Consider the following 18,973-nt stretch of genomic DNA (forward strand, 5'->3'; position numbering starts at 1 on the left):
GCTTCTTTCTGGGCCTCCTATAGTAGTTTAAAGCCTCTTGTAGATCTTCCTATAGTAGCTGAAAACAGTGTTCAAAGCATCTCAGTGGCACCCTAGGTAGTCTATGATAACACTAGCTCGTCCTTCTCTGACTTCTTCTTGAAATGAGCGATTCTACCAATGGAGTCAAGCCTTGTGCTTAATATTCCTTTTGTGGTAAAGACTCAGAGCGCTTTGATGAGATGGCTCTTGCATGAACTTCCCTTTTTTAACTATTGTCCCCACTTCTTGCAATCATCACCCCATTCCTCGTAATCACCACCTCACTTGAGTTGACTTTTCCACATGCATGTGCGACTGAAATGAATTTTAGTTTACTAATAAAAGGTGGCCAAGTTTACTGGCCACCTCCAGCCTATAAAAAATATTCCTTTGTCGATCATTACACATTTTATCATCATATACATAAGGAAGAGGTGATGGTTTTCATACCTGAGCTTACCCGTGATGTCTGATTGCTGGAGTAGCTTGCATGCATGAGCTGGACTCATAGTATGATGATTGTGAAGGTGTTGGTTTCCTTTGCTCTCTTCTGCACAGGTTTTCATAGCTTAATGATTCCTTGACTGATTAAATTGTTGTGTGTGCAGGTTTCTTCCCAGTGTTAAATATGTTGGTGGTGGAGTGAATGGACTGCTTCCTAAGGAGGATGTGTCCCTTCTCAATCTTCAAAAATGGGTTTATGATACTCAACGTTGCTGGGACTTATGCTCTGTGGGTGAAAAAAAGAATTGATGATGAGTTTCGTTGTGACTGTATAGGCTACTACAGCAGGACCATCTTCCCTATAGTAGCCACTTAATCCCTCTTTTGAGACCTCACATGGCATGTAAGATTGAGGGAAAGTCATGAAAGGCATGAGGAAAAGATTAAGATCATGAGGAAGTGGTGTAAGTGGTGGAAAATTTGAAAACATAACTTTAAATTGAAGCTGAGTGGAAATTGAAGTTGAATTTTGGCTAAATGGGGTGGATGGGTGATGAAATTGATGTTGATGGACCTCTCTCAACATTTCTTGAAGAAGACATGACCTTCTGGCATCTTTCTCCAATTGAATCTTCCTCCTGTATCATTTCAGGCTCCTCTTGTAGCATCACAAACTGCTCCTGTAGCATTACAACAAGGAGGGAAAATTTGATTCTATTATTGGATGGATGATGGAGAGAGGTAGGGAGGTGAGTGAATAGGGTGAAAATACAATGAGTGGCTAGAAAAATGGAGGAATTCACTTGTAGAATCTGTCCTGTAGCCATGGTCTTGTTGACTACCTGGAGTCCTACAAAAGAGAGATGTTAGCAAAAGTAGTGCAAGAACTCCTTCCTTGTTTGTTTCTTTTCTCCTTTCTCTTTTTTTTTTGAGACATTCAAGATGCCTCTGCAGAGGTTTTCAACTTGCATGCCTGCCCTAAGTGCCTTAGAGGAGGTTTTCACTTGGGGATATTTTCATCATTTATTTTGTTTTTGTTTTTTTCTCCCTTTTTTTCTCCCGGGCTACCTTAGAGAGGTTTTCAACCCTGGAGTTCGCCTCAAATGCCTCATGGAGGTTTTCATCTAGGCCCTCTTATTTTTTCTTTTTACTTTTTTTAGAAGTTTTGAGGATTTAGGGTTGTGAGCCTCCCAATCACATTCCATTCTCCGCTGATTGAACTAACAAATTTGTCCTTGGACAAAGGTATTTTATACAACTTTAAACAATAACCTGTGACAAGGGAATACCTTCCTCATCAATTGTTTTGATCTCGACAAACCCATTCTTATGACATTTCTCTACTAGATAGGGACCCAACCATCTTATCATTAACTCTCCCTTGAAATCCTTGAACCTGGAATCATACAATAGGGCCCAATCTCCTTCTTGAAAATTATTCTCTTTAGTGTGTCTGTCATGCCAAATCTTCCTTTGTAGTCGAATTACCTCAGTGTGTAGGAGAGCTTGCAACCTAAATACATCTAGATTATTGAGTTGGAGCAACCTCTCCTATTGTTCCATAGTGAGATCCAAGTCTAACTGAGCTATCATCCTTAAGGTGTTATATTCAAATTTAATAGATAGCAGGGCCTTCTTCCCATAGACTAGTTCAAATGTGGTAAATCCATTGGATGTCTTCCACAACTATGTATGTTCAATCCTTTCTACTGCTACTATAAACCTTGGTAAGAATGTTCTCTAGTGATATTTTGTGACTTCGACATGCCCATTTGCCTCGAGGTGATAGACAGTGGATATCTGATGCTTTATTTGGTGATTCTTCATGAGATCTTCAATCTGATTTGGTGTAAATTGTTCTCCTTGATTAGTGACTAACTCCCTTGGAAAACAAACCCTGTAGCAGATGTTCTCCCTTAGAAATTCAACAACCTTTTTCTCAATTTCTAACTTTACTGCCTTTGTTTCATCCCATTTAGTCAAGTAATTAGTGCACACAATGATATATTTCGTTTTTCCTGATGAGGAATCAATAGGTCCAATGAAATCCATGCTCCACTTCTTTAATGGCTCTAAAGTCACTTGAGGTTGTAAGGGAATTTCATCCTTGGGTGTGTGTTTAGCAATCCTTTGTCACTGATCACACTTGGTGGTGTACCTTCTTGCATCTTGATGTAAAGTGGGCCAATAATAACCTGATTGTAGAACTTTGAAGTTTGTCCTCTTAGCAGAAAAGTAGCCCCTAAAGGGTCCATCATGGCATGCTGAGAGGATGTCAAAGACCTCCTCTTCCCTCTCACAACCCCTCGAGATCTTATCTGATCCCAATATGCAAATATTTCCCCCAATCCAAGTGAATGGGGCACTTTTCCTGACAATCTTTCTCTTCTCCTTGGAGGATAGATTAGGAGGGAACCTCCCAGCAACCAAGTAGTTGGCTATATCAGCAAACCAAGGAGAAAGCATCAATATGGAAAAGAGATGTTCATATGGAAGTTGATCATCTACCATTTCTTCCTTTCCTGTAGGTAGGGTTAGTCTTGACAAGAAATCTACAACCACATTCTCTTTCCTTGGTTTATCAATAATAGTCAAATCAAATTGTTGTAATAATAACAACCATCTAATTATGCTATCACTGAAATCAAATTTATTCATTAAATGCTTAATGGCTACATGATCAATGTGAACAAAAGTTGGATAATTAGTGATATAATGCTGAAACTTGTTCAAAGAATGTATCACTGCAAATAGTTCCCTTTCGGTGACAGTATAGTTTGAATCATCTTTGGAATGGTTCTTATTGATGAAATAGATAGCATAAGGAAACTTGTTTTCCACTTTCCCTAAGGGGGCCCCTACAACTTTGTCTAAGGCATTTGTATGTATATATAGAGGTAATGTCTAGTTGGAATCCCCAAGGATGGGAGAAATGGTCATCTTTTCTTTCAATACTTGGAAGGTTTCTTGACAGTTGTTTGTCCAAAAAAAATCTGAATGTTGAGCCAACAATCCAAACAAGGGTGAAGCCAGTTTACTAATGTATTTTAGAGACCTTCTATAATACCCAACTAATCCAAAGAAACTCTCGACATATCTTTGTCTTTTAGGGATAGGGACCCTTTTAATGATGGCAATTTTGTTTGGGTCAAACCTGTATCCCTTTCTTGGATAGAGAATGGCCAAGGACAGTCCCTGCATTCATCAAGAATTCACATTTCTCAGGACTCAATGAAAGATTCCTTTTAATGCATATCTTTAAGACTTTGCACAAATTAGAAACAAGTTCCTGGAATTCACATCCATAAGGAGTGAAATCATTCATGTATATCTCAATAGAGTCATGAACAATTTCAACAATGATACTTATAATTTCCCTCTAAAAAGTAGCAGGGGCATTTCACACACCGAATGGAATCGAATGAAAATACTCTATAGGAAAAGGTACCCCAAGGACATGTAAATGTGGCCTTATCATGGTATTTAGGGATGATCTAGATTTGGTTGTATCCACCAAATCCATCTAGGAAGGAGACAAATTTCTTTCTTGCAAGGCCATCTAGAACTTGGTCAATAAAGGGAAAACGAAAATGGTCCTTCTTTGTAGCCTTGTTAAGTTCTTAGTAATCAACATAGATCCTCCACTTCCCATTTTTCTTGGTGACTAAAGGAAGAGGTGACACCCACTCACTATCTGAAATGGGATATATGAACCCTGCTGTTATAACCCTATTTTCCACTCCATTATAGTGAGAGAAACCAAATATCAAATTACCTCAGTTGTTTGGATTAAATGCATCCCTTTTCACCTTTTCGTTTACTTATATGAGATTTATCACATGTTAAAAGGGTGAAATTACATAATTGAGGAATTTCTCGTAATTGTTTTTGCAAAATATTATAATTATGAGATAATATTTATTTCATTATTGAGATAATTGAGAAAAATCTCATAATTGTGAAAAAAGGTTTCTAGAGTTTGTCATTCCCAAGGAGATCAACTTGACCCACTTGTGTATGAGTTGGCTAGGGGTCCATTATTGTAGAATTCTCCTAACTTCTCAAGTCCCTAGGTGTCTAGATTCATTCTTCTAGAGGATAGAATGAGCCTATATAACGTCACCAAGAGGAAAGGGGGGAAAGGGATAGTATCCAAAAATATAGCATGAGAGCTTTGGTATCTTGGGAGAGGAGACCATACTGCAAGTTTGAGAAGAGAATCTTATTTGTTGAAGGTATACATTTGATGTACTTCCATTTATATGGTTAATAAAAATCTATGTTCCCTTCCTTACGTAAATTTGTGTTTATTATGTTATGTGATCATATCTATTGGTTTTGATTTGACGATCTTCCAAGGAAGATCAACTGTTTTCCTTATTTAGTTGTGTTTTGTGTACAAGGATAGAGATCTAGTGCAAACGTGATTGTTCGAGTGGAGTGCAAGATCTGCATCAAACTCAAAACCCTTCCTTGACATGCGAAGATTCCAGATGTGATCTCTTATCTTTATAGCATAGATCTGACTGCTTGCTACATGCATGACCATTTGGATTGGGGATGATTATTAGATTGTATTTGCCATTATATTTTGTTGTCTGGTAATCTCAATCGGGCATGAGATCACGGAGAAATAACTCCTTGCATAATTAAATGCAACACCTTCATCAAGTAACTTCTGCAATTCTTCTTTCACAATGTCCTTAAGAGTTGGGTTCATCCTTCTCTGTGGTTGGTTCACATGCTTGCATCCCTCTTTGATGCAAATATGATGAGTATAGACTGAGGGATGCACACCTTTCATTTACTTATAATCCTAAGCAAAAGCATCCAGATGTTGCCTCAGCACACTACATAACTGTTCTTCCTTCTCGGCATAAAGAGGGGTTGATCTTTAGAGTTCTAGATGGGCCAATATCTACAATATTTGAAAGTTTTAGGTTAGAGTCAATAGAGCACAATTCAGTCGAAGGACTACTCTCAGGTTCTTTTTGTAGTTCCTCAATTGGTATGGTAGTGGGAGACTGATTTTGTAAGATATGGTCAATAAGGTCATCTTCATCACGCTGCCCCCTCCTATAATAATGTCTAGAGTGTAGACTAGGTAGATGGGTGTCTGATAAAACTATTCCTCTTCCCCCTCCTCTAACCATAAGGGAAAATGATTCTCAACAGAAGGCTGAGCAAGAGGATACAACACAAGTTGTTTTGATAAATTTCCATTTTTAATAGTCATGTTCCCAGCCCTACAATTAATGTTGGTATCAACAGTTGCCAACCAAGGTCTTCCTAGAATGAGAGGATAGTCGTTAAACTTGGTTTTGGGCTGGAGGACCAAGAAATTAGTGGGATACTCCCAAGAGTCAATTGAGAGTATGACATCCTCAATAGCTCCTTCAGGGTCTGTCTGCAAGCTGCAACACTCTAGTGGTCTTCCTCAAAATCCCTTGGAGGTTGAGTTTCAACATGGTTTCCCTGGTCATTATATTGATTGCATCCCCAAGATCAATCAAATTATTAGGGACCATAATGCCATCAATTTTCACATCCACTACTGAGCTACCATGATCCAAGTATTTTGGAGAGATCACCCTTCGAAGCATCAGATCAGATAGTTGTCCAACAAAATTTATTGTGGGGGTATCTCTTCTTCTTATCCCAATCCTTTTGAAACAATCCTCCTCAATAAGCTTGTTGTAAATGGGAACATCTTTGATGGCCTAGAGAAGAGGTATCCTGACACCCAAGTTTTTCAATTCTCCCAAAAGTTCAGCCTCTTCTAGGGTGTGTTGTTTAGGGTGGACCAACCTTTTAGGATAAGGAGGTGCATTGACTTGAGGGACACTCTCCTCATTCTCTTCTGCAAGCACTTCAGGTGGAGAAGGTGGGTGATTATCTGGCATAACCTTCCCATACCTGAGGTTGATCTCTTGGATTTCCAAAGCATAAGTAGAATGGGATGTATGCCAACTATAAACTTGTTGTGCCTTCTTGTTGTTTGGGTTCAAATTGGGTTGAGCAAGCATTTGAGGTTACTTAGGTGGATTTTAGTGAGGAGTTTGTGGTTGAGGATGAGGTGGAGGCAATAAAGCGGGAGGTTGAGTGGTTTGAGGCCTCCACCCTGGTGAGGGGTTGCCCCAATGGGAAGGTTGGGGTGGATATGGATGAAAAAGAGGGTTGATAGGCTGAGAAGGATATTGGGAAGTATACGACCAAGGAGGGGGTGTGGACCCTGACGAATGAGTGGAAGGTTACCAAGGCTGGAATGGTGCATTTTGATTTGTATTGTAGTGAGTATAATGTGCACCTTGCATGCCTTGTTGATATGGCTGAGGTCCTGGGGGTCTCATTTGGTTAATAAATCATAACTGCTCAAACCCACCTTCTACCCCTCCTTGGTATACGACCTTTAGGCATGACAGAGAGGGACATTTATGTGTTGCATGATTCTCTTCACAGACTAAGCATACTTCTTTGACATTCAATGGACTTTCCTTCCTTTAGTACACCTAGGGAAAAAGATAGTTAGTTCCCTCTTTGCATCCTCTTGCCTTATTTTAATTTTCATAATATCCATCTGAAAGGAAAAGGTATGCAACATTTCACTCTTAAAATCTTCCAACATACTTCCTATCTCATGCTTGATGGTTGTTGTGGAGGGAGAGGAACTGACAAAGCTTTGGCTAGACCTACCCTTCTTCCTAGTAGCCCTAGAGTGATTCTTGAATATAGTTTTGATGTCATCATAAGGCAATTGGTAGATATCTCCTATAGAGAACATGTTGAGGGTTTCCATTACCTCCTCCCTGATCCCTTGGAGAAGAACTAGCTTTAGTGACTCATGATCAAGGGTACAGTTGGCCCTCCTATAATTGAGTTGAAACCTTTCCTCATAGTTCTCAATAGATTTATCAGGTCCAAGGGTCACCCTAAAGATTTCCTCCTTTGTTTGTTTGGACCTACAGTAATCCCGAGATTTTTCATTGAAGGCTTGTTGCATTTGGGCCCAGGTAGTGATGTTCCCTCTAGGTAGACTCATAAACTAGTGCAAGGCTGCATCTTTGAGGGCAAAAGGAAACAACTTCAACTTCTTCTCATTAAAGGCATAGTCATAGGTCTTATAGACAAGAACAAACTCAAACATGAAGGTGTTAAGATCCTCAGAGGTTGGGCCATGGAAATGTGGAAGGGCAATAAGGCTTATATTTTTCATTCTAGCTTGTCCATTGGTTTCTTTGATAGGGAAAATCTCATTGTTCTAGTTTTCAACCATAGTTTTCATAGGTGAGATATGTTCCTCTTCTTCTATAGGTTCTTCGAAAATTTCAGATGGCTCTCGTAAAGGGCTTTCCAGCTCCCCTGTAGCTAGAGAGGGAAATTTATGTGAAAATTTGAGAATCCCCACCAAATCACCTACTACAACAACTGATTAAACTTCTCCTATCTATTAAATATTGAAACAAATCATTTATTGTTTCCTACAACAAATATTGAAGCTAACACACTGCAACCTTCACTTAATTAATTAATTTTCCAAAAACAAGAATAGAACAAATAGAAAAATATGCACAAGTGACACTATTTTTTAGACAAATATCCCTGGAAAAACCCAATGCGGGTAAACTGGTACAACAACTTTGAGGGTTTTATATTATTAAGTAGTAGTTTCTGAATACAACTATTGATGCCCTTGTGGTAATCCAGTTACAAAGAAAATAAATTGGCATAAAACTTAGTGAGATTACCTCACTCTACCCGACAATTCCGGCTACTCCGGTAGCTGAACCAATTGTCCACGATTATCTCTGCGCTGGCCCTGTGTACAACCTGTGTTAGGCTCAATAGGCTCTGTGTCTGCCTAACTGGGAAACGTCTCCCCTCTGGAGCAATTTCCAGCCCTCTCGACTTAGAAATCTCAACTCCTTGACAGATTTCAAATTTCTGCACTCGAAGACTGCGCTACTTCTACGTGAGCTTTTCTTGCTTTGCGTCAGCTCTGCGTGGACCCTTCTGGCCCAACGTCAACCCCTCGTGGGTCTGTGTTGCCAGATTTCAAATTTCTACAATCGAAGACTGCGCTACTTCTGCGTGAGCCCTTCTCGCTTTGCGTCAGCTCTGCGTGGACCCTTCTGTCCCAGTGTCAACCCCTCCTGGGTCTGTGTTGCCTCCTCTTGGTGTGTCTCTACCTCTCTGCTGCTAATCTTGGGTCCTGAAGAAGATACTCCAACCCAACTATCCCTGCCCCTCACTGCAAAAGCACACTATAAAAAATCTCGCAGTAGTTTCTCTGCTTCATAAAATTGATTCTCTAAACTCTCTTGTGTCTTTCCAAGTGACTCTCAAGCCTCCTATCTCCTCGTTGACATTCAATGGCCCAGATTAGAAGCTAATTAATGGCTAAGATCATTTCTGCTTGATCCCCGTCTTCTTCTAGATGTTACACCCACAATTAGATTAATACCCATTAATTATTTTATTTTCCTAAGTTTAGACTTAGGCTCCCATTAAAAACAATTAATTATTGTTGAATTGAGACTTCTGTGATCCATAACAGTTATAAGAAGAGCTTCGGCGTAAATCACATATAGAAAGACCTTTGTCGACGCGTTTCGAACCAACAAGTGTGGTTCATCGTCAGGACAAGTTGAAGAAACAGATCCAGCTTAGCATGTTAAATAGTCTGAGCAGAGACTCCAACGGCTAAATCGAACAATGGCTACTTGTAGTCTCTGCTCAGACTATTTAACATGCTAAGCTGGATCTGTTTCTTCAACTTGTCCTGACGATGAACCACACTTGTTGGTTCGAAACACGTCGACAAAGGTCTTTCTATATGTGATTTACGCCGAATCTCTTCTTATAACAATTAATTATTTTAATAGAACTGTTTCTGGGTGGAATTTCCCAAAACACTTTCTGGGCTCTTTGGAATACATGTGCCTAAGCCCACCTACAAAATTTGAGACTTAGAACACATCCAATTGTACTAGAAATTAACACTCCCTGTTAGCAAGGAATACACTCTAGCAATGTGCCCTACTGGAGCATCACTCTGTTCTATAACATCTCCCTCTACGTAGCTAAAGTCTGACATGTTGTCCACCAACCACTCTGCAAGTGCTGCATCTGTATTCTTGTTGACCCTACGACTGTCAACACTGCATCTGTACTACAACTCCCTCTGAATTTCTGCATCTGTGTTGCTGCTGGCACTACCACTGCCAATTGCCACTTCATTGCAAACTGCTGCTGTTACTACATTAGCAACGGAAAAATATCCCGAATTACTAAACTAACTGTCTTCAGTATGATACCCCATGAATGCTGAAGCCTGACTGTTTCTAGTATCTACGCTAACCCTTTGAATCTGCTGCGTTGCTGCGGATCTATGCTCTATGCCATCTGCACTGTTGCCAACTTTGCTCTACGATGTTCTGTCTCTGGAACTCCTAGCCACTGCAACTGTCTCTCTGACACTCCTCAACATCATCCAATTCTAGTCCATCTTGCGACCTCTGGTCTAGGCTCCCATAGCAAGGAACTGATCCAAGAGTTGGGCTCATCAAGGTTAATGCCCATTAGCTTTTTTGAACTACAACTCTAAATCAGTTCACCACCCTCTTTAAGGTAGCTTGATTGTCATGGTGAAATCCTCCTCTTCGATCTTCACGGATGAAGCCTTCGGATCGTGATTCTCATCTTTTTCCTTCTTCCTAAGAGGACACTGAGTTGTGTAGTGACCCACCTCACCACATCTGAAGGACTTTATCTTCGAGACACCCTTCTTACGTCTCCCCTACTCCTGCTACCCCTTTGATGCAAGGGCTGCATTCTTATCCTCCTCCTCGGGCTTCGACCCACTGCTATTGCTTCTGTAAAATTTAACCTTGACTAAGTCTCTCCTCAGCTCTTCTTGTTTTAGAGCTGCCCACATCTTGTCCCAATTCGGCAAAGCTGTTCTGACCAGAATACTTTGGACAAAGACTTGAAACTCATTTGAGACAAAATTGAGGGTTAGTCTAACCAACTTTGAATCTTGAGGTGTATGGCCCACCACAGAGAATTCATCATGGTCTCGTGAAGCTTCGTGAGGAATGGATCCACACGCTCCCCCTTTTGCATCTGAGAAGATCTCAGCTTTTGTTCAAGGTACATCTTCCGCTGCTCAGAAGATCCTTGATATAACATAGATAAAGCGTCCCACATCTCCTTAGTAGTCCCTCTTCTAGCAATGTGACAGATCACATGATCCTTCACTCCGTCGAGGATTATTCTTTTCACCTTTGCCATCTCAGCCTTGTATTTCTTCAATGGATCTTCATCTGCAGGGACAACCACCATGTTGTCGATGTATGTCTTGAGGGCATGCTCATCTAGAAGTAACAACATTATTGCTTTCCAGATGACGTAGTTGGATTTCCCATCCAACCTGTCTTGATCCCTCAAGAATTGTCGAATGACCTCCTCTTTGCTCTGCACTGCTGCTGGGCTAGCCTGTGTACTCCCTATTGGAGATAATAAAATATCTGCCCCTTGTTGTTGCTCACCTCGTGAGAATTCAAATTCCTTGTCTAGGAATTCTCTGAGGAATAAATTCCCTCAACTGTGCTCCTTCCTTCTCCTCAGACATCTTTCCGCCTAACAAAACGACCTGTAGAAAAGACTGCATCCCACTAGCTTCTCCTGACACTGAGGCTTCAACACTAATCCCTCTGCCATGGCAAGATCTCGATCTAGTAACCCTTCTCTCTGTCGACCCACTCAGAGAGAGACTGCTTCGAAATTCAGCCCTCCTGCTAGGACTGTGCAAACCCTCTGGAGTTTCAAACTATTGCCTCCTGTAGCTTTTTCGAACTCCCTCTTCTTCTCAACGTTGGGTTTTTAGTACTGTTCTTTCTTGCTTCACCTGCAATGCTCTGATACCATGTGAAAATTTGAGAATCCCGCCCGAATCACCTACTGCAACAACTGATTAAAATTCTCCTATCTATTAAATACTAAAACATATTATCACTGTTTCCTACAGCAAATATCGAAGCTAATACACTGCGGTCTTCACTTAATTAATTAATTTTCCCAAAACAAGAATAGAACAAATAGAGAAAGAAGCACAAGTGACATAGTATTTTTTCGACAAATGTCCCCGGAAAAACCCAATGTGGGAAAACCGGTGTAGCAACTCTGAGGGTTTTATATTATTAAGCAGTGGTTTTTGAATACAACTTTGGATGCCCTTCTGGCAATCTAGTTATAGAGAAAATAAACTAGCAAAAAATCTTAGTGAGATTACCTCATTCTACCTGGCAATTTCGGTTGTTTCGATAGCTGAACCAGCTATCCCCGACTATCTTTGTGTTGGCCTTGCATAGGCTCTGCGTTAGCCTCAATAGGCTCTGTGTCAACCCAACTTGGAAATGTTTTCCCTCTTGAGCAGTTTCCAGCCCTCTCGGCTCAGAAATCTCAGCTCCCTGGTAGATTTCTGCACTAGAAGACTGTGTTGCTTCTATGTGAGCCCTTCTAGACCAACGTCAACCCCTCGTGGGTCTGCGCTACCTCCTCCTGATGTCTCTCTAGCTCTCTATTGTTGGTCCCAGGGCTTGGAGAAGAGACTCCAACCCAAATATCCCTACCCTTCATTGCAAAAGCTCACCATCGAAAATCTCACATCAGCTGCTCTGCTTCAGAAAATCGATTCTTTGACTTCTCTCTCTGTGTCTTTCCAAGTGACGCTCAAGCCTCCTTAAATAATATCCTCGTTGACATTCAACGACCCAGATTAGAAGCTAATCAATGGCTAAGATTATTTCGGCTTGATCCTCGTCTTCTTCTAGAATTTACCCATTATTTATTTTATTTTCCTATGTTTAGACTTAGGGTCCCATTAAAAATAATCAGTTATTTTAATGCAACTATTTCTAGGTGGAGTTTCCCAAAACTCTTTCTGGGTTCTTTGCAAGACATGTGCCTAAGTCTCCCTGCAAAATTTGAGACTTAGAGTACATTCGATTATACCAGAAATCAACAATGCACATTCACCGAAGAAGAATGAAGGCTGATTGTTTGAGGAGGTGGGGGTTTTTGGAAATAATTTCCCTTGGTTATCCCTACTCCTATGAGGCATGAAAGAAAAAGTTTTCTTTCTGAATTTTTCACTTTTTTCTCAAAGCAATAAGACTGATGCAAAACAGAAAAAAGACAAGCAATTCTTATGCAAAAAAATCACCTACTTAGACACCTCCCCACAATGATGCCAAAAATTGATAAGCCCTGGTATTGCACCAAGAATGTGTCAACTCCCAAGGGCTTCTCAACTCAAATTGTCAACCCGGGGTTCATACAAAAATATAAGTGACAGTGCTATATGCACAGTGGGTGAAGTTCTACTCATGTCACCCTCAGTGATCAAATCAGATCAAGGCATTCAGAGAGCACTCATCCAACTAACTACAGTGAAAACTTCTCATAAAATCATAAATGAACATGATTCTAACTACAAAAATGTAAATGCTATTAGACATTGCGTGAAAGGAAAAGGCTAGTCTATTTGCAGAAGTAAATCATGCTACTCTATTGGCACATTTAACTAGATCAATAATCTATACTACTCACACTTGCTTGAAAATAAGGAATCCAATTTTTAACATGCCTATGAATAAAAATACTAATTCTAACTCATTTTTGCTATCTAATGGTTGCAGTGAGGAAAGGAGGTTGGAGTGGTCTTAAAGTCTTCCTTAATAATCATATCATAAGTTGGGGGGCATTATTCAGCTTAAATGTAGTAGGATCAATATAGGGAGAAAAACTGGTTGAAGAAAACACTACTACAGGGCTGCTACAAGGGGACCTATATTGCTATAGGAGGCCCTGTTTTGCTACAAGAGGGTCTTTGAAAGCGTTTTAAGAATGGAATTGGTGTCTTAGAGGTGGAGAAAGGTGCATGAAGGTAGAAGGTGATGAATGAAGGGTGTGGAAGCCCCTTAGCCAAGCCTACTACCCCTCGTAAGTCTATCTTGAACCAAAGTTGATGCCCACAATGTCCTTCATTTGCCTTAACAAAGTGAATTCAGAGACAACATTTGGAAGAAAGGTGAGGTACCTAAGAGGAAGATGGAAAGGTCCAAGTGGATGTGGAAAGGTGTGCACACTCCTACAGATCAGCACAATTCCTGCAGCTAGCCAACTACATAAATCCAATGATCATTATTGCAGTAAAGTAATTAATTATGGAAAAGGTGAGTTGAATTTTATTGAAGTCTACTCTAACCTACAATGCAACTTCAATGATCAAACCAATGCTGATAAATCCTAAGTTGCATAAATTAAACATGCACGATAATTGCAATCTAGTACTTAACACTTTTCGGAAATCATAAATAGTTATTTTGAGTTGTTATTGTAGATCTTTCCAATCACTCATCCCACAAGAGAGGTGATAGGAAAGCCTGCAATTACAGGTTTTATGATATAGTATCTACTGAAACAAGAGAAGGATTGCAATGCTTCGAAAGAAGAACAAGAAGGAAATACAAGAGAGGTACTAAAGCCTATAGGTTGGGCCCAAACGTAAGGGTTTTAACCCTCCAAACCTAATGTAGGTGAAAATCAATGTAAACTTCTCATTAAAAGAAAATAGTAGTCTCATATATCATATGAAATTTAAGAATAACAATGTCAAGAACTAGGCTACTCTTAACTGCAACAAAATTTGAACCCTAATGAGCCTTTCAGTTGGTTTACTTATGCAAAAATGATTGAGGGGAAAGTTCCTTGAAAGGAGGAATGCTCCCCTCCAAAATCTAGAGATTTGTGGATATGGTTCGCTTTGTCCTAGTCATGGACTTGGATTTTCTCATCTGCTAGTGAATTTGAGCTATTGGAGAGGATTGTATGATCTCAAGCCGAGTTAGGGAGTTAATGAGGTGGAAAATATCCCTATATTCTCTCTATGTGTCTCCATAAAGCCCCTCCATGGTAAATATCTCCAAAAATGCTTCTTTGACCGGCATATTAATGACATTAGGCCATACAATATGACAAACACCTTTTAGTCTAGCGAAATAATGTGACAAAAGTAGAGTTTTAAGGGCTAGAGGATAACACAATGAACTTCAAAAGATACCTATTGATGGGACCCATCACTTGGTTCGCTATATTTTCAGAGATATGATCAAAGGAAGTTAGAGTTTTTGCAGGCTCCAAATTCAGTCTCAAACATGGGACTTTGGGAAAATCATCCTAAGTTTCTCTCCAAGCATTAGATTTGAATTTTATAAAACTTGAATGAAAGTGAATGGACTTTAGTTTTTCATGTATCATTTTTAGAGCTGCAGGTCGAAACAATGACATGTGGTATTCTGCACAAGTATTCTCTACTGAACCAGTCCATAATCAAGGCATCATGGGAGATTGGACATAACATTATCTTGAAGAATATAATTGATTTTGACTTGTGGCATTGGAAAGAAGACTCAGAGGGATACCATAGGACTGAATTTTAAACCTTGGTGATCCAAAATTATATAGATACAATAGTTTCAATATTCAACTCCTAAAAGAGTAAGAAAAATGTGTGTATTTTTTAAAAATTTTGCATGACTTTTGTTTGAAAAATGAGTTTGAAGTGATTCAAAGGGCATAGTGAAGCATAGATATCATTGTTTAATTCTGAAATGCCTTGAAACAAAAGATGCGGACGCACCTAGTAAGCAACTAGAAAGCTCTAATATGAAGCATAAAGAAGAGGAAGAAATGCAACATGATATATCAAAATTACGAGACGAAGTGCAACAAATTTCGCTTTCACAAAGATTAACTAAAAATAAACTGGAAACAATGATGAATGTTAAGATCGATGGTTTAAAAGGGAGTATGGATGGTTTAGGATCAAAAATAAAAATATAAATGGAAGGTTTGAAGGATGGTTTAAAATCATAAATTTAAAGTTTGAAGGAAGGTTTGACAAATTTGCTACAAGAAATGCTTCCTAGTGGTGACAAGGTACTCCATGAAACTCATGATGAAAAGAAAAGGAATGTTAATCATGATTTCAGAGACTCTAACTTTGGATTGAAGACTAACCACATTCCAAAGATCAATATGAGGAAGTTTGATGGAAAGGATCTCGTAACATGGATACTACAGATGGAGCAATTCTTTGATCTACATGATGTGTTGAACACACAAAAGGTACGCATCGCATGTTTGTTTTTAAAACAAAATTAGTTTGTGTGTGGTATTGATGGCTTTACTTGGACCATTTTTGTGGAGGAATTGGTGGCACATTATGAGGATACAAAGAGAAATACCTTCTTTACCTAATTGATAAATCTTTAGCTAGGACCTAGTGTGAATTGCACTAGGGTAGTCATCTTGAGGTGCAAATTCGCAAGATACTGAGCTAGGTTTTCTCTAAGTGCCCTCCATTTTAAAAGAATTCAAGTGGTTGAATCTAGATATATCCTAAGACCTAGCTCCGATGTCATTCCTTACCATAGGTTTTTTGGTTAGTGGCCCCTCAAGGGTCATTTACACTTTAAAACTCAAAGGCAGTTCATCTTTCATTGACCCTTCTTCTCATCCTTGCTTGACCTCATAATATTGTTGATAATCATCTAGAACCTTAGGCCCTATTAGATTCCTTAGGTCTCTCTTGTGGTCCGAAAACCTTTGTATGATTATTATCTCACAAAACCTTAAGAGAAATCCTTCTCCCTTTCTAGGAAGCCTTGATCTAGGCATAACTCTTCTATTGAATGTCCTTTCACCTAGGTCTAGGCCTCCTTCCCACAAGCCTTTCTTGGAAAACCCTTCTTTTTCTTCAAAAACAAGCAACCTTCTAGCTGATGCTCTCCTTTGAATGGGATTTTGAAATCACATTGTACATTGTCATTGACGTCGTCATTCTAGTGATTTCCATCATATTGGGATCCTCCCATTGGTGAAAGTCTGTAAAGAACAAGGGACAGTGACTCCTTGTCCTGTTCCCGCTCAATTTAGCAGGGGTCCTGGGAGGGGTTCCAAAGAGAATACTACTATATCAAGTGGAAACAACGAGACAAGGACCCACTATCACCTCAGTCGATGTCCCCTTCTTTTTAAGGACATTCACCTATGGGAGGGGTCCCGATATAAGGAAATCAATAGGAATGATGAATCAATTGTTTGGAAAAATATTGAGAGCGGGGGTGAATTAGTATTTTTTTAATTCACTTTGACTTTCAATTTATCATTCATAATTCTATATGCTATTGTTATTCATGGAACTTGTGTGTGTACACAACTTCATTGAATGCAAACTGCGTATATCCAGATTACTTAATTTTCATAACTTTGATCAGATGTTTAACTTAATCATTGTGTTATTAGTTCATTAGTCATTCAGTACACAGTAAAGAATAGATAAATCATGGCACATAAGTTACACATATTAACACTTATATTCTAGGCAAAAACCCAATGTGGGAGAAAATCATTGTTGTTGTCATCCCTGTCTTATTTCTTATTATATAAAGAAAATATTCATTACATCTTGTATTGGTGTAGAATCTTACAAGCACGCGTGCTACTACCTGCAAGAGGCTATAACCTCCACTCATGCTCCAACACCCACTGAAAGGGATCTATGACCCCCTGATGTCATTTACCTATCAAAAGGGAGCTACTACCCCCTGAACAAATTTACTAGATACCATTGGAGGGAAACTATGACTCCCTTAATGAAGGATCCAACCCTCAACACTCTTTGTGGACCACATTTCACATTATTTCATATTGGATCCACTTGTCTTAAAAAACATCAAAACCTGTAGGCCACCTTTCATCATATTTTCACACTGGACCCACACTAGAGATAAGGTCAAACCAATATACTAAACTAAATCACTGAATTTGGATCACAGAATCACCAATGAATATCAAAATTCATGCAACTGAATCACTGAATACTAAAGAAACATGAAGTTATCAAACAACAAATAACCGATCAAATTAAGATAATAAGCACACTATCAGATACCAAACATCCTTGACGAACATCAGTACATAAAACAAAATTAATCAACTCACAAAAACATTGAATAACTGAGTAACAAAATCTCTGAGATATGAATCAACTGAATCACTAGAGAAGATTAATCACTGAACTAGATTAAACCAATATAAGTAATCTTCTCAGCAACATTGTCACTATTGTCATGCCTTACCAAGCCAAGTCACCACTCAATAACCAATCATCAATTTACACAGTCAGATATCAACTATTTTGATCAAGACATCATTGATGAACAACAAGAAATAATACAGACTTTATCAACAACCATCATCAAGCAATAATTACAAACCCTAAATATATACACCATTGTAGTAAAGTAAAGCCATGTATATATCTGCTTATCCAGAAGTAAGCCTGTGTACAGATCTTAAATTACTGAATCAGGGCTTCATTATAAACATAACACATGTTAAGCCCAGATCTCGATGCACATGTTGTTAAAGTCACATATCACTACAAACACATTCAGATCATACCATCACTATAACCACAAATATTACATTCAAATATAAACAGATCAAGCAAGTATATCCATTAGTCTTCAATACACTTTCAGATCTATCAGATCTGAGCCATCTCCTTGCTCCCTGGTGCACACCTATTCCAGATCAGATCACACATGAATAATCCATTCCATTGCACACTTAACTACTTGATCTCCATCTCCTTATATAGTTTTTTCTTTTTCCAATACCACAGACAAATCCTTGGGTAATGTTGATGGTATTCTCTTGACAAGATCAAATAAATGTTGTCATCGCAATACTATGGGAAATTACCATGGTAATTGAAGCTGGTATCCAGTTTCCTATGGTTCAGATTATGTATGCAACATTTGTTCACAAATCTTCCGTCTGTATGCGACTCTCCTTCACAAGGGTTGTGTATACTTTTCAATCTTTAAAGTTTCCATACATTCTGTAACTAAGCTGCCATTTCTTTTCCATAACTTGTGTAATATCTGTACCATAAATCAAGCTAAGATCAAAGACATATTTGTCAAACAGATTACCATCAAGGACAACACATTAGCCACCATCCCAAAAATCTCTCCCTTTGGATTTGATAGCAACAACATTGGTGTTTAGAAACCACCCGCAAACACCAACAAACACCTTCAAACGCCAACTACTCTCTCCCCCTTTGACATCAAGAGCAAAGGGATGAACTAGGTTGAATGAAGTACTTTTCTTTATATCACTTGTTGTCACCCAAATTGTAGAGGTGAATGCGCCAATGACTTAATGTAGGGGTAGTCACTTTGATTCCTTCCCTCTCCATTCTACCTGTCTCTATACAGCAGTTTATGGGGGATAGTCCCTATGAAATGTGAGGATGATAGATTTATCAGGAACCGATAAGCTCGACAGACACAACTGAATCGCCTAGTAACTTTGTTAATAGTGATCAGAAGGTTAAATTATTAGCGCAATTTAGTTATATCATTGAGAGACC

The 18,973-nt window shown here is 39.1% G+C and overlaps 2 protein-coding genes across 2 annotated transcripts in view; both read left to right on the top strand.

The window, feature by feature from the left end:
• The window catches only part of LOC149212071 (uncharacterized), an 84,145-nt gene extending 83,371 nt beyond the window's left edge, over positions 1-774 (top strand). The window contains exon 4 of the mRNA XM_089393105.1: positions 630-774. Coding sequence (XP_089249231.1) covers positions 630-774 — 145 coding nt within the window. The remainder of the gene's footprint in view (positions 1-629) is intronic.
• LOC149212070 (agamous-like MADS-box protein AGL19) overlaps positions 1-18,973 on the top strand; it is a 244,178-nt gene that overhangs the window by 99,765 nt on the left and 125,440 nt on the right. The window lies entirely within an intron of this gene.

This window comes from Pinus tabuliformis, chromosome 1_1 (genome assembly GCF_031772625.1).
Source record: "Pinus tabuliformis cultivar Carrire ecotype Pingquan chromosome 1_1, CPIR1, whole genome shotgun sequence".
In the NCBI taxonomy this organism is placed as follows: Eukaryota; Viridiplantae; Streptophyta; class Pinopsida; order Pinales; family Pinaceae; genus Pinus; species Pinus tabuliformis.